At 35.8% G+C, this 14,762-nt stretch overlaps 1 protein-coding gene across 1 annotated transcript; it reads right to left on the reverse strand.

Annotated features, from left to right (window-relative positions):
• Positions 1 to 4,290: 4,290 nt before the first annotated feature.
• On the reverse strand, positions 4,291 to 8,430 carry LOC126779396 (uncharacterized). Its single transcript, XM_050503319.1, has 3 exons — positions 8,178 to 8,430; positions 6,014 to 6,076; positions 4,291 to 5,014 (listed from the first exon to the last, which is right to left on the reverse strand). Exons 1-3 carry the CDS (start codon positions 8,428 to 8,430, stop codon positions 4,332 to 4,334), a joined length of 999 nt encoding a protein of 332 aa, XP_050359276.1. The 3' UTR covers positions 4,291 to 4,331.
• Positions 8,431 to 14,762: the final 6,332 nt, after the last annotated feature.

The following is a 14,762-nucleotide window of genomic DNA, read 5'->3' on the forward strand; positions in this document are numbered from 1 at the left end:
TTACGAAATTTATCACTGTAGTGTTCGTGTGATTTATCTCATATAATGGGTCTTTCTTGGACCAAGGATATGAGAAAATCAATATCAATATCAATATTCTGCTCACTCATCGTAATATAAAAAATGTAATTACGCTCGTCTAGCTTCGTCCTCTACCTGTGGATCACTGTCCGTCGTCGCAGCGGAGCTCCGACAACGCAGCGCATCACCTTCCCTCCCGCTTCGTCTCTTGTCCGTCAGTCCGTTAAAACGTCGCGCGCGACGACGCAATGGTCTAATGGGGCATGTTATAAAAAATATATGGAAAATAACGCAGCGACGACGCAACAAAATGCAACGCAGCGCAACGCACTAATGGGGCCTCGCTCTTAATCATCTTTGACATACTTCAGACCATAGCTTTTAGTTTTCTTTAAGTACTTTAGAATCCGTTTTACATGTTCCCAATGGTTTTTGCTGAAACAATTATTAAATTGGCTAAGGTAACAAACTGCGTAAGAAATATCTGGACGGGTGAGCAATGATAAATAAAGCAAACTTCCTATCAATTGCTGGTAAGGATATTTAGTGGAACAAATATCTTCCTTTTTAAGTTTCAAATTTACCTCCATTGGTGTATTTATTGGATTACAATTTTCCATGTTAAATCTCCTTAACAACTGTTCAACAAATTGTTCTTGGTCTACAATCAAAGCATTGTTTTCTTTTCTAACCCTCATGCCTAAACATTGTCGGATTTCTCCTAAATCTTTTAACTTAAATTTTGAATTTAATTCAGTTTTTAGACATTCAGTTTCAATTTTACAGTCAGAAGAAATAAAAAAGTCATCAACAAACAGAGCTATAAATGTTTTAGATTTCTCATTCTGCTTAAGAAACAAGCACGGCTCATACAAAGACTTTTTATAACCTAATCCTTGTAAACAATCATCTGCTCGTTTATACCATGCCCGAGCAGATTGCTTCAAGCCATAGATTGCCCTATTCAACTTTAGTACTTTATTTTCTCTATTCTGACAAACAAAATTTTCAGGTAATTTCATATAGACAGTTTCATCCAAATAGCCATTTAAAAATGCTGTGGTAACATCTAGGTGAGTTATATCTGGGTCATATTTGACACTCAATGCAAATAAGAGTCTTAGTGTAGAGTATCGAAGCACAGGGGAAAATGTCTCTTTGTAGTCTATACCTGCTTTTTGGGTGAAGCCCTTCGCCACCAAACGCGCACGATATCTCACTTTTTCACACTTGTCTAATTTCTTTTTAAACACCCACTTACACTGAACCACTGTAGTTTTATTTGGCTTATCCACCACTTCCCATGCCTTATTATCTTGGAATGACTTGAGCTCCTCCTTCATAGCCTGACACCATTCTTCTGCCTCTGGACCGCTTATAGCCTCTTCATATGTTATCTGGTCTCCATACAGATTAAAATCTGCTTCAACACACATATTACTGCAACCGTATCTTCTTTCTTTGTCTTAGTTCTGCCTTCGGTTTAGTCATCTGATTAAGGTCCTTCAATTCCCTCAATGGTACAGTATCGAAAAACTCTTCTGAGGAACTAGTAGATGGTTCTTCTTCTACATAAGTACTATCATCCTTTGATATTACTGTACTAGTAGATTCATCAGAGTCGGAGCTGGTTTGGTCTTCATGTTGCTCGGCAGGATTTGCTGGTGCGCTTGGATTCTCTTCAACTACTGCTTGTATTATTTCTGGGTTATCATTTGGTTCTATTATTGTAACATCTCGGCTTGTTATTACTTTGTTGGTCTTTGGGTTATATAGCCTATAGCCCTTCACCTTATCAGCGTATCCAACAAGATAATGTTTTTCTGCCTTTTTGTCCCACTTCAGGCGTTTCTCTTTAGGAACATGTGACATTACTATACTACCAAATACTTGTATGTGACTGATATTTGGTTTTCGACCATGCCAAAGTTCTTCCGGTGCAGTCCTGAAGCTATTGTTCGGTTTTTTAAACATACAGCTGTATGTACTGCTTCTGCCCAGAACTTTTTCTCTAATTTAGCATCATATAACAGACACCTTGCTTTTTCAACAATAGTTCGGTTAAAACGTTCACACATTCCATTCTGTTCTGGACTATAAGGATTAGTTCTCTGATGAATGATGCCGCTTTGTTTCAAAAAATCTCTCATTTCATTTGAACAAAATTCTGTGCCATTATCAGTCCTTAAGGTCTTAATACTGGAATTTGTCTGTTTTTCAACCATATTCTTGAACTCTCTGAAAATGGCAAAAACTTCACTTTTATTTTTCAAAAAATACACGAATGACATCCTGCTATAATCGTCAACAAATAGCAAGAAATATCTGGATGAACCAATTGATTTGTTCTCCATTGGGCCACACACATCTGCATGCACAATCTCGAGGACTCTTTCACTTCTGTGACTGCTCTGTGGAAAAGGTAACCTTGTCTGCTTGCCCTCACAGCACACTGTGCAGTTGAACTGGCCAATGTCAGCTTTGTTGTCATACATTAAACCTTCAACAGCACCATTTTTCATTGCATTCATGTCTGTACTATTAATATGACCGAGTCTTCTGTGCCATGTTACATCTGAGGTTGTTCTAGCTGAAGCTGCTAATGAATATGCTGGCCGAGTGTTAAGTCTGTATACTCCATTCACCAACTGTGCTATGCCAATCAACTCGTTCTGCCGATTTCTGATGTAACAATGTTCTTGTTGGAAACTTACTTTGTTGCCATGCTTTATCAACTGGCTGACCGACAAAAGGTTAGTAGTAAGATCTGGTATACATAACACATCCTTGACCAAAATATCATGTTCTGAATTCTCAACAACCGTCGTAATCTGTGTATCTCCTGAACACAACACTGGCATAGTTGTTTTATTAGCAACTATAATCTCCTTTGTTGTTAGGTTATGTGACGTATTTTTAATGTTTTCCTGACATATCATCATGTGATTGCTGGCTCCCGAATCGATATACCATTCTTGCTTACTGAAACTGCCATTGAGGAAAACTGCACTAAATGCATTTACTTGCTTTTCTTTATTTTGTGGGCACTGGTTTTTATAATGACCAATTTGTTTACATTTGTAACATTTAATAGGTTTGACAGGTCGATTTGACATTGACGTATCTCCAGTTTTGCCAATTTTTTTTCGTTGCCAGTTTTTAGCCGTTATAAATGCACTTTCTGTTTCAGTACTGCCAACATTATCACTCATGTCCATCAATTTTGTTTTTATCACGTCAGCGGAAATGGCGATACCTGAGTGCTCTATGGCCATTATCATTGGCGAAAATTTGTCGGGTAGTCCCGCCAATAACAATGAACCTACCCATTCTTCATTAATATCAAAGCCGGTTCCTTTCAATTTATGCGCCGTATCAATGAGCTGCGTTATGTACGCCGTCATTGAATCGCAATTTTCGAGCCGTATAGAGATGAGAGTTCGCAACAAACTGATTCTGCGTGTAAAACCCGAATCATCAAACAGCGATTTTAGCTTTGTCCAAACACCGTGCACTGTTTTTTCACACTTTATATGCACATACAGGGATGAATCGATGGTCATTACTAATTTCGCTTTTGCCTTTTGATCTTCGACGCTAGTTGCTGCTTCGCCATCTTTCTTGTTGATATCTACGCCTTCCAATATCATAAAATTCTCAACCGCGAACGCCCACTCGTCGTAGTTTTCGCGTCCCTTGAGTTTAGGAACATTTACGATGTAACTACCAGCCATTTCACTGCAGAAAACTAATACTTTTTACTGAATTTAGCGGGTCTGGGCCCATAACCTAATGAAACACTCGTTGAGTTTTTACAGACTAAACAGTTTTTATTTAAACGGAAGACACAATGACAGAACAAATAGGGTTGACATACCTAGAGACAGATGTTGCCAGTAGTAGTTAAATTATTATTTCGTTATATAAATCTAACAGAATAGGATAACGTTGCGGTTTCATCGAACCATTTCGAAGATGGACGCTGAAGAAGTCGCAGCTATTTATTACATTTGCTTGCGCTATATAAAGAAAAAGAAACAAAGAAAAAGGTACTGGGTTCATCCTTATTTGCAAACTCGAGATGAGACTAAACATTTTGAAATATTTTTCGGAGAGCTCAAAAAGTATGAAGACAATTTTTTTCGATACACTAGAATGAGCATTCTGAGAACCTGTATAACAAAGCAAGATACACAGTTTCGGAATAGCATTAAGCCGGAATTAAAGTTAACGATAGTTCTAAGGTAAGTGAAATAAAATAATTTATATTTAATTTGTTATTTATTTATTCATCAAAAGAAAGGCTATTGTCAAACATTTAAATCATCCTCAGTATCATTAATAGAATTAAAAAGTTCAATATAAGACGAGTGTTCACTGTTCTGAGACTGGTGACTGTGAGTTGATAATGGCGATTGTACCTCAAAATTTTGAGAAGGTGGTCGTCCAACGTCCAATGATTGCATAAGCTCAGTGTGAGGATTATTTCTTGAATAATGTGCCGTTTGATATCCACGATAGGTATTATCACAATCACAGAACTGCTGTGCATCCTTTATTACTTTTAAAATATCTAACTTTGTCTGCATTTGCATGTGCTCAGGTATTTTCTTAAATTCCTTTACCAATGACAAGAAAAAAAGGCGATCGTCGTCATCATCCATATTCTTTCTTTCTAAATTTTTACTCAACACTCCAACTAACTGTGCACCGACTTCATTATCATCGTTGTTTTTCTTACGTCTTTTTGGCGGCAATGAAGACATTGACGGAACATTGACTTCTGTCTGTATACTCGTGTTTTCATCGTCATTTCCTGTAGCATTACCATCTGTGCGGTTAACCGTTACTGTATCTTTTATAAATAAAAGATTATCATAGAATACATATGGGACCTTCTTTTTTGCTGCAGACCCACTCTTGCTTTCTTTTGCTTTATGGGCCTTTACAAAAGCGTCGCGAATGTTTCTCCACCTTTTTTGAAGATCCAGACCTGTAATAAAACATTTTTTTTCAGATATTTGGCAACAGGATGCTCATTCGCCGAATTGCATTATGTATTTAGACTTGGGGTGAGCACTGTCGCCGAAATAGTTCGAGAAGTATGTGCCGCTATATGGATTTGTTTGAAAGAGATGTGCCTACCAGAACCGACAAAAGAAAAGTGGCTTCAAATTGAAAATGGTTTTTCGAAGAGAGCTTATTTTCCCCACTGTATCGGTGCTTGCGATGGTAAACATATTAGAGTTGTAGCACCTAACAATAGTGGATCAATGTGTTTCAACTACAAGGGCTTTTTTTCCCTAGTTTTAATGGCAATTTGTGACAGCAGCTTCAAGTTCGTATTGATTGACGTTGGAGCCTACGGTAGATTCGGTGACTCGGCAGTATTTCAAAATTCTAACTTTTATAAAAAGATACAACAGAATCGCATGAACATTCCTGAACCAGCGCCAATTTCAGAATCCAACAGCACTGCTTTTCCCTATGTCTTTGTAGGAGATGAAGCTTTTGCCTTAAGTGCAACTATGATGCGCCCATATCCAAGACGTGATTTAAATGTGACCAGAAGAACGTTTAACTATAGACTTTGTGTGGCTAGACGTTACATTGAATGTACTTTTGGGATACTTGCGAATAAGTGGCGCATTTTCCATAGACCCATTAATGTTAACATCGAATTAATTAATGATATTATTAAGTCGGCGTGCATTTTACACAACTTCGTTAGAGATAGAGATGGGTATTCTTTTGAAGACTCGCTAAATAATCCACTGACTGAAACAATTGCACGAGATAGTGTACACAGTAACAATACAACTGCATTGAGATATCGAGAATTATTTGCTGATTATTTCATGAAGGAAGGGAGGGTAAGCTGGCAGGATAATTACATTTAAACAAGCTCATATGCTTAAAACATGAACATGAAACATCATTGTTAATATAATATATGTTTAAATAAATAAATAAATAAGTGGTAGGTACATACCGAGTTGTTTTTTTTTATCCTGTGGTAAATCAGTTCTATAGATTTCCACCAATTCTTCCCAAGCTTTTTGCCGTAAGTTTCTCAGGGTATGTACGCACTATGCGGATAGCCGGAGTGCGGTTAACCGTCCGGTTAACCGCAATCAAAAAAATGTATGAAAAATTAGTATAGTACTTAAAACCTCTGTATAGTTCGAAAAGCAAGCAAAAGGAACACCGTCAGAAGAAGCTTCTTTCGCCAAACAATCAACTATTTCATTGCCTTCTATACCAATATGAGAAGGTATCCATTGTAAAGACACTCTTGTTACACGATATATATTTGTATATATTTTTTAAAATTTCATAGGCGATAGGTAATCCCCGGTAACTAGGACTAGTACATCGTAATAAATGTTGAAGAGCGCTTTTTGAACCCGTAAAATTACAGTATAATTTAAATTAATGCAACAAATATATGACAAAGCTTCTGTAATAGCAATCAGCTCAGCATGCATAATAGAAATATTACAATTTATTTTAAATTTCAGAGAACTATTCTGTGGAACAAAAAACGCTACTCCAATTTCATTTTTATCTTTTGACCCATCAGTAAACAAATAATAATAATTAGGATATAATCTTTGAATTGCTGTATTACAAACTGCTTGAAGGTTATGCAGGTGATATGTTTTTTTGACTTGTTAATTATATCTAATTTAGGTTTTATAGCTTTTGAAAAATCCACGTTGCCAATCCATGTATCAAAATTAAACATATCTAATTCTTTACTACATTGATTGGGGCTAGAATTAAGAAGATTATGGACCTGAATTAATAACGGCTTTTTCTTTTCATTCCAGTATGGTTTGTGACTTAGCGTTTTAAGTTTATCAATTAATCGAATGATTTCATTATTTTTAAATTACTTGCACTTTAACCAAAATTTTCCTCCTAGATATTATCTTCGAAAGGTCAATGGTTCAAGATAGAGTTCCGATTCCATAACATGTATAGCTGTACTCTTTATAAAACCCCCAATAATTCGCATACAGTAATTTTGAACAATTTCTATTTTCCTTAAATGTGTGTTTGCGCCATTATCGTATAGAACGCATGCATAATCCAACTTGCTACGAATAAGTGAAAGATAAAGCCGTAGGTAGGGTGAATTCACCATCGCGACCCTGCTAATACTTTAAAGACATTAATATATTTTAAACATTTATCTTTAAGTTCGTTTAAGTGTTTTGACCATCTCAAAGATCGAACTAACCATAAACCTAAATATTTATATGTGTCCACTACAAGTAATGATATTCCATCAATCTTTAAGTCTATATTATCTTGTTTATAGCCAGATTTAAAAATTACTACTTTACTTTTATTAGATGAAATATTTAAACCTATGTTGATTAAAAGTCTGGATACCAAATTTAATGCAGCTTGTAATGTTTCACTACCTCGTTGTGCATTATCACATTGAGTATAAGACAAAGTCATCGGCGTACTACGAGATAAATATATTATTTACGAGCTTGCATATGTGTGAAATAACCACATTAAATAGCAATGGCGAAAGAGGATCGCCTTGAGCTAAGCCTCGGCCTGATATTTTACAAATGTTATAATTCTCGATTTGAATTTTAAAAATATCTTTCACTTAGAAAACTTTCTAAGTATGAGCAGATTTTAGAACCAACTCCTAGATTATCCATAGTTTGTAATAGACTGTTTACATCAACATTATTATAGGCGTTGACAATATCAATAAAGCAACATAATGTACTGCGTCTGTCCGAAAGACTTGATTGTATTTTAGAAACGAGAGTGGTAAGATTATGTAGTGTAGAATGACATTTTCGAAATCCCGTAACATTTTTGGATAACACATGATTTCTTTCAATAAACCATTCTAATCTATTGAGTAGAATGCTATGAAAAAGCTTACATAAACATGACATCGTGGAAATCGGTCTAAACGACGAAATGTCTTGTGGATCACGCCCCTGTTTTGGGATTGGTAATATAATAATGTCTCGCGATTGTCGTGGCACAAAGGAGCTTAAAAGAAATTTATTATACATAGCTGTAAATACCAGTTTACCATTCCGAGGTAAATATCTTATCATTGAGTAGAATATGTTATGTATGTTATTCTGGAGATGTATCCTTCGTTTTGATACACTTTTCAACTTCTACTAGTGTAATGAGTGTCTCTAAATTCGTATTTGTTGATATAAAAGTTTGTTTATTAGGAACTGTAAAATCAGGTGCTAAGTTTCGTAACAGTTCATTAGCTTTACCTTCATCAATATATTTCCTTTTAGTTTTGTAGCATTTTACCCATTGCATCTTTTGCCACACTTCGCTCAGTGTCAGAGACTCGTCAACAGATGAGCACATACTCTGCCTTGAATGTGAACGAGCATTACGCATCTTGCATTGTGATAAACGAATCTTTTCCTGTAGCTTAGTTAGATTATCAGGTATAGGATTACGCCGGAATTGTGCGAGCGCTGAACAGTCGTTCTGCGACAGACTGGGAAAGGTATTGATTCCAATAAGCCTTCGGTGTAAACTTACTACATGGATTATTGCATGTTTTGATGTATGGAATATAGACGTCGCCTGCCAGATACATGATATCTACAAAACTATCGTATACGCGCTGCAAATCGTTGGACACATTAAAATCTAAAAATAACCTTTCTAATAGTTCTGTGTAAGATTTGCAATCTGCTTTTTTGAAGTTTCTATGAGCTTTATTTTCTAAATTAGAATTAAAATAAGTAGAATTTTTTATAATGCAATGATTGTTGCCTCCCTAGGCAACGATCATTGCATTATCGGGTTTCGTTTAAGACCTTCCAGTCAAATTTCAGTGCTATATCCAAGGGTACCAATGATATATGAACATGCTGCACTGCACGGCGTAACGAATAGACGTGTGTTGTTATATCTCTCAAGTGTTTTTTCTAAATAGTTGGTGAAAAAATGTGCATTATTTAATAAAAGTTATACCAAATGAAGCGGAGAAGATAGTGTATTACAAAAATCAGTTAATAAAGTGCAATAATTCATAGTTACAACAATATCCTTAAAAAACACCAGTGAAATTCCATTGACTGGGGGCACTGACCTCAGTACACGTGCATAAATGAACTTATAACTATAAAACATCAGTGTAGCATGCTATTCTGCAAAGTTATAATAGATGTATTTCAAACGGAATCACATAAACTGTTTGGTCCAGTGGTTTGCACTTTTGCTTAAAATCCATCAACGTGCGTTCGAGTCCACCCAAGATACATCAACTTTTCTTTGTTTTTTTTTTTTTATCACGCTTGCTTCTGTACTTCAAGTAACACTCCTATTTGCTTGGTTAGACGAAAGGAAGTGAAAAGTGAAAGAATAAATAGAACATCACCATCTTCTGAATTTGGTCACCTTAAATTTTTTAATAGCAATCTCACAGATCTGCAAATTAGACCAATTAGTACAGTGATATTATTTTGTTTTCAATCATGACATCAACGTTGAAATGGGGTTGTTGCATGAATGAAGACAAGAGTAGCTATGTTCTATGCATAATCTGTAACTTGGCTTTTCATATGGACTGCTTACACCTTAAACCCAATAGAGTAACAGAAAAACAATGGAAATGTCTTAATTGCACAGGACGTAAAATCAATCGGGACAACACTCCTACTCGTGGTTCGTCCCAAAGCTGTCCAGTAGTGAATGAAGTAAACGTCACAAAGCGGGTGGCTAAGCGCCACGCAGTGTCTTCACCACCTGAAGAGAGATTTTCGCCTGTTACAAAAGAAGCAATTTTTGAAATTGTAAGGGAAGTTTTTAAAGTGGAGTTAACTGATCGCAATTTAAAAACAGCATTACCGGGGCAATTGGCATGGAAATAAAACCTTTAAAAAATGAAATTTCTGACTTAAAGGAATCTATGAACTTTATTAGTCAGCAATATGAAGACTTTAAAAATCAATATCAATTGGCAACTAATACCATCGAGGAATTACGTAAGGAAAATACTGAAATGCGCTCTACCTTAACTAACTTAAACAATAGGATTAATCAACTAGAACAGCACAGCAGGGCCTGTAATATTGAAATTCAATGCATTCCCGAAAAGAAAACCGAAAATCTTATATCCGTAGTGTCTACTTTAAGTCAAGTTATACAATCGCCAATCACAGCTGAAAATATAATTAATTGTACTCGAGTAGCCAAAATAGACCCAACAAGTTCTCGTCCACGCTCGATCGTAGTCCAACTAAGCTCTCCAAAACACCGAGATACCGTCCTTGCTGCAGCTAAAAAGTATAATAAGTCCAAGAAGACAGAAGATAAATTAAATACTTTAGATATCGGATATGTAGGAACTAAGAAACGAATATATGTTATGGAACATTTATCACCTTCCAATAAAGCCCTACACGCAGCTGCAAGAAAACGGGCTAACGATAAAAAATTCAGATTTGTTTGGGTAAAGAATGGCAGAATATTTGTTCGCAAAAACGAGGAATCAGACTATATTATAATAAAAAACACGGAATCCTTGGAAAAAATTACTTAAATATCTATTTATTACTGTTTACTTATTTTCTTTTTTTTACTTATGTAATCATTTTTTATAGTTTAATGCTGTTAAAATTCAATATTAAAATATACTACCAAATGTTAGAGGTTTACGTACTAAAACATTAGAATTTTACAGAAATGTATGTAGTTACAATTATGATCTCATAGTTCTGACTGAAACTTGGCTGAATGATGGTATATTTAGTACGGAATTATTTGACCATAGGTACACTGTTCACAGGAGAGACAGGTCTTCTAATAATAGACAGACTAAACTAGACGGAGGAGGAGTAATCATTGCGATCAAAAATTGTTACAATTCACGACGAGTCTCGCAATGGGAGAGTGATAATGAAGACTTATGGGTAATATTCGACGTAAAACACAAACAGTTGACACATAAATACGCTCTTTGTGCAATCTATATGCCTCCTCCTGTGACCAGAGTAACTATGGAAAATTTTTTTTTTTTTTTTTTATAGAATAGGAAGGTGGACGAGCATATGGGCCACCTGATGGTAAGTGGTCACCAAACGCCCTTAGACATTGGCATTCTAAGAAATGTCAACCATCGCTTATAGCCAATGCGCCACCAACCTTGGGAACTAAGATTTTATGTCCCTTGTGCCTGTAATTACACTGGCTCACTCACCCTTCAAACCGGAACACAACAATATCAAGTATTGCTGTTTTGCGGTAGAATATCTGATGAGTGGGTGGTACCTACCCAGACGAGCTTGCACAAAGCCCTACCACCAGTACCACACAATTAGTAATTGTATTCAAGTGTTTGAACAGTGTGATCTAACCAGATGTATTATAGGGGACTTTAACATGGGTAACATCAACTGGAACTTAGTAGGTGAGCCTTTGTATACATTACCTAATATAGCCCAACAACTAGTAGACTTTCACTACTCAAATAATTTTCAACAAGTAAATAGATTAGTTAACTCCAGTAATAAAACGTTGGATTTGGTACTTACCGACATTGTAAATTGTTCATCGCATGGTGCAACTGATATTTTAACCAAAATAGACAAATTTCATCCTCTAATAATTATTAATATACCAATTGATAAACACGAATACTTACCTGCAAATCCAAAAAAATAAAAAATACAATTTTTTTAAAGCTGATTATGACAGAATTAATAATCGATTAAACGAGAAATCAAAAATGTAAATCAAATGGTTGATCGTTTCCAACAAATTTTACAGGAAACAATAAAAGATTTAGTCCCACTTAAGTCGTATAGAAACGAAAATATTCCTCCTTGGTACTCACGCAACCTCACTAAAAGACTGAAAGAAAAAGAGAAGATAAGGACTAGATTTAAAAAGTATAAAAACCCACTAGACGAATTAGAATTTAAACTTCTGAGAAAACGATGCGACAAATTGAATTTAACGTGTTATAATTCATATTTAAATAGTATCGAGGCACAAATTACAAGAAATCCGAAATATGTATATACATTTATTAAAAATAAGAGGAAAGGAAACGGTTCTTATCCATCCACATTAATACTCGACCAAAAAAGCTCTAGTGATGGCACGGAGATTTGTGAGATGTTCGGTACCTACTTCTCTTCAGTATACTGCCAAAACAATCATCTAGATTCCAATTTCATTAATAAGAAGTACTCAGATATATTTTCCACATTGCAGTTGACTAAACCAGAACTTATTAAAAAACTTGAAAGGATAGATATGACTAAAGGTGCTGGTCCTGATGGTATACCACCTTTGTTTATTAAGGAATGCTCTCGCAGCTTAGTCACACCATTGCTTGCGATTTACAACGCGTCGTTACATTCAGGTATCTTTCCTGAACAATGGAAAGTGGCTAAGGTAATTCCAATATTCAAAGATGAAGACAACACTTTTGTAAACAACTATCGACCCATTTCTATTTTTAATTGTTTTGGAAAAATATTTGAATCATTCCTGTGTCCCTCTATTCAAAATTACTTTAAACAGTACTTAACTCAGTATCAACACGGGTTTGTAAAGTGTAGGTCAACTACTACAAATTTGACGACATTTACAGAGCAGGTGGGAGAAGCTTTAGATTACGGTAAGCAGACACTAGTTATTTACACCGACTTTAGCAAAGCTTTTGACAGAGTCCCACATAACTTGTTAATTCCAAAGGTGGCTGCTTACGGCATCTCTGGACCCCTTTTAAACTGGATTAAATCTTATCTTTATAATAGAACGTTTTTCGTAGTTATTAATGGATTTGTATCTTCAAATTACACCATTGCATCTGGTGTTCCTCAGGGATCCCATCTTGGCCCGATTCTTTTTAATACTTTCATTAACGATATTGTAGATTTCATTAAACATTCATCGCCATACTTATATGCAGACGATCTGAAGATTCTTAAAATTATCGAAACAAGAGCAGATATGGACAAGCTTCAAGAAGACCTAAATAACATAATAAAATGGTGCCAAATAAACGGAATGAATCTTAATGCTAAAAAATGTTTTCACGTGAATTTCACTCGCAAGACTAAAAACAACTTATCACATTCCTACTATATTAACAACTTTCCTTTAATGAATGTTGAAACCGTACGTGATCTTGGAGTCCTATTTGACAATAAACTAACCTTTCTACCACATATAGATAATACTGTAGCAAAGGCATCGAGAATGGTAGGATTTCTGCTGCGTAACACGAAAGAGTTCCGAAAGGCCAGTACTAAAATTACTCTATACAATAGTTTAGTTCGGAGTATCTTAGAATATTGTTCCATCATCTGGCGACCTCACTATGCATGTCATATCTTACGGTTAGAACGAATACAGAAAAGATTCTTGTGGCATCTCGTTTTTGCTCTAAGAGATAGTAGCAAGAATTTAAGTTACGAAGACAAATTGCGTAGATTTAACATGATGGATTTGGACAAACGCAGAGATTTCTTGGATCTGACTTTTTTCTATAAAATTCTCCGAGACAAGACAGACTGTCCACATCTTTTGAGCGAATTTAAGTTGAGAGTACCGTACAGATATCCACGTAAGAGAATAGAGAACGTTTTTTCTGTTCCAAGGCGTCATATGGTTTTAGCCCGATATTTGCCGGTTCCACGTTTGTCCGGCCTGTATAATAAATTTAGTAATGCGCTTGATGTATACAATGACTCATTAATTCAATTTCGCAAAAAAATTAAAAGGATACTTAAACTACCCTAAGCAAATATTAATAGTAGTTCAGTTTTCTGTATCTTTTTTTTTTTTTTTTTTCGAAGTGAGTAATACTGTTGGCCTTATTGGCCTCTACAGCGTCACCGGGCGGGTTGGGCGAGATTAACTCAGCCGGGTGTTGGGAGCCACACAGGGCTCAAGAGAGACGGGCGTCCTAAGGGTGCCTCCTGTGAGGCCGGACCTCGGCTTAGGACTCCGTTGAAATCGGGAGGGGAGGACTCCTGCGTTATAATGCCGTCATACGCCTAAGCGTCGACGGGACGTAATGAAAGAGAGTCGTCGACCCCGCCGGCGGGGTCATTCTGTATCGTGTAGTTTTTTCGTTTGTATAGTATATGTAGTTTTTTCGTTTTTTTTTAATTAAGTAAGGTCTCCGTTATTTAAGGTGATTGTTCTTTTTCCCCATATTTTTTTCTCTTTATTGTTTTTAATTATATTTAAATTTTACATGGTCTAACTGATTTTAAGTATTTTAAGCACATAGTCTATAAGTTTTTAAATAAGCATGCAGTGTTTATCTATAATTATTTGTACAATTGCGTTTGATATTTTGTTTATTTTAATTGTATCTATAGTAAGTTTTATATTGTAACAACTGTTGATAAACGTAAATAAAAAACAATAAAAAATAAAATATATCTGGAGAAGACTGCCGCAACGTGCTATTTACCAATTGAATTCGCGTACCGTAACCGTAACAGCCTGTGAATGTCCCACTGCTGGGCTAAAGGCCTCCGCACCTATTTTTGAGGAGAAGGTTTGGAGCTTATTCCACCACGCTGCTCCAATGCGGGTTGGTGGAATACACATGTTGCAGAATTTCAGTGAAATTAGACACATGCAGGTTTCCTCACGATGTTTTCCTTCACCGTCAAGCACGAGATGAATTATAATCACAAATTAAGCACATGAAAATTCAGTGGTGCTTGCCCGGGTTTTGAACCCACGATCAT

The sequence above is a fragment of the Nymphalis io genome, chromosome 29, assembly GCF_905147045.1.
Source record: "Nymphalis io chromosome 29, ilAglIoxx1.1, whole genome shotgun sequence".
Classification (NCBI taxonomy): domain Eukaryota; kingdom Metazoa; phylum Arthropoda; class Insecta; order Lepidoptera; family Nymphalidae; genus Nymphalis; species Nymphalis io.

What these genes read in the sequence shown, in the direction of transcription:
- LOC126779396 (XM_050503319.1), bottom strand. Translation starts at nt 8,430, where the DNA reads ATGCGTAATGCTCGTTCACATTCAAGGCAGAGTATGTGCTCATCTGTT. An exon ending in ACTAGTAGAAGTTGAAAAGT is followed by an intron (nt 6,077 to 8,177) that starts GTATCAAAACGA and finishes TACGGCAAAAAG; the next exon opens with CTTGGGAAGAATTGGTGGAA. An exon ending in GGATAAAAAAAAACAACTCG is followed by an intron (nt 5,015 to 6,013) that starts GTATGTACCTAC and finishes GTTTTATTACAG; the next exon opens with GTCTGGATCTTCAAAAAAGG.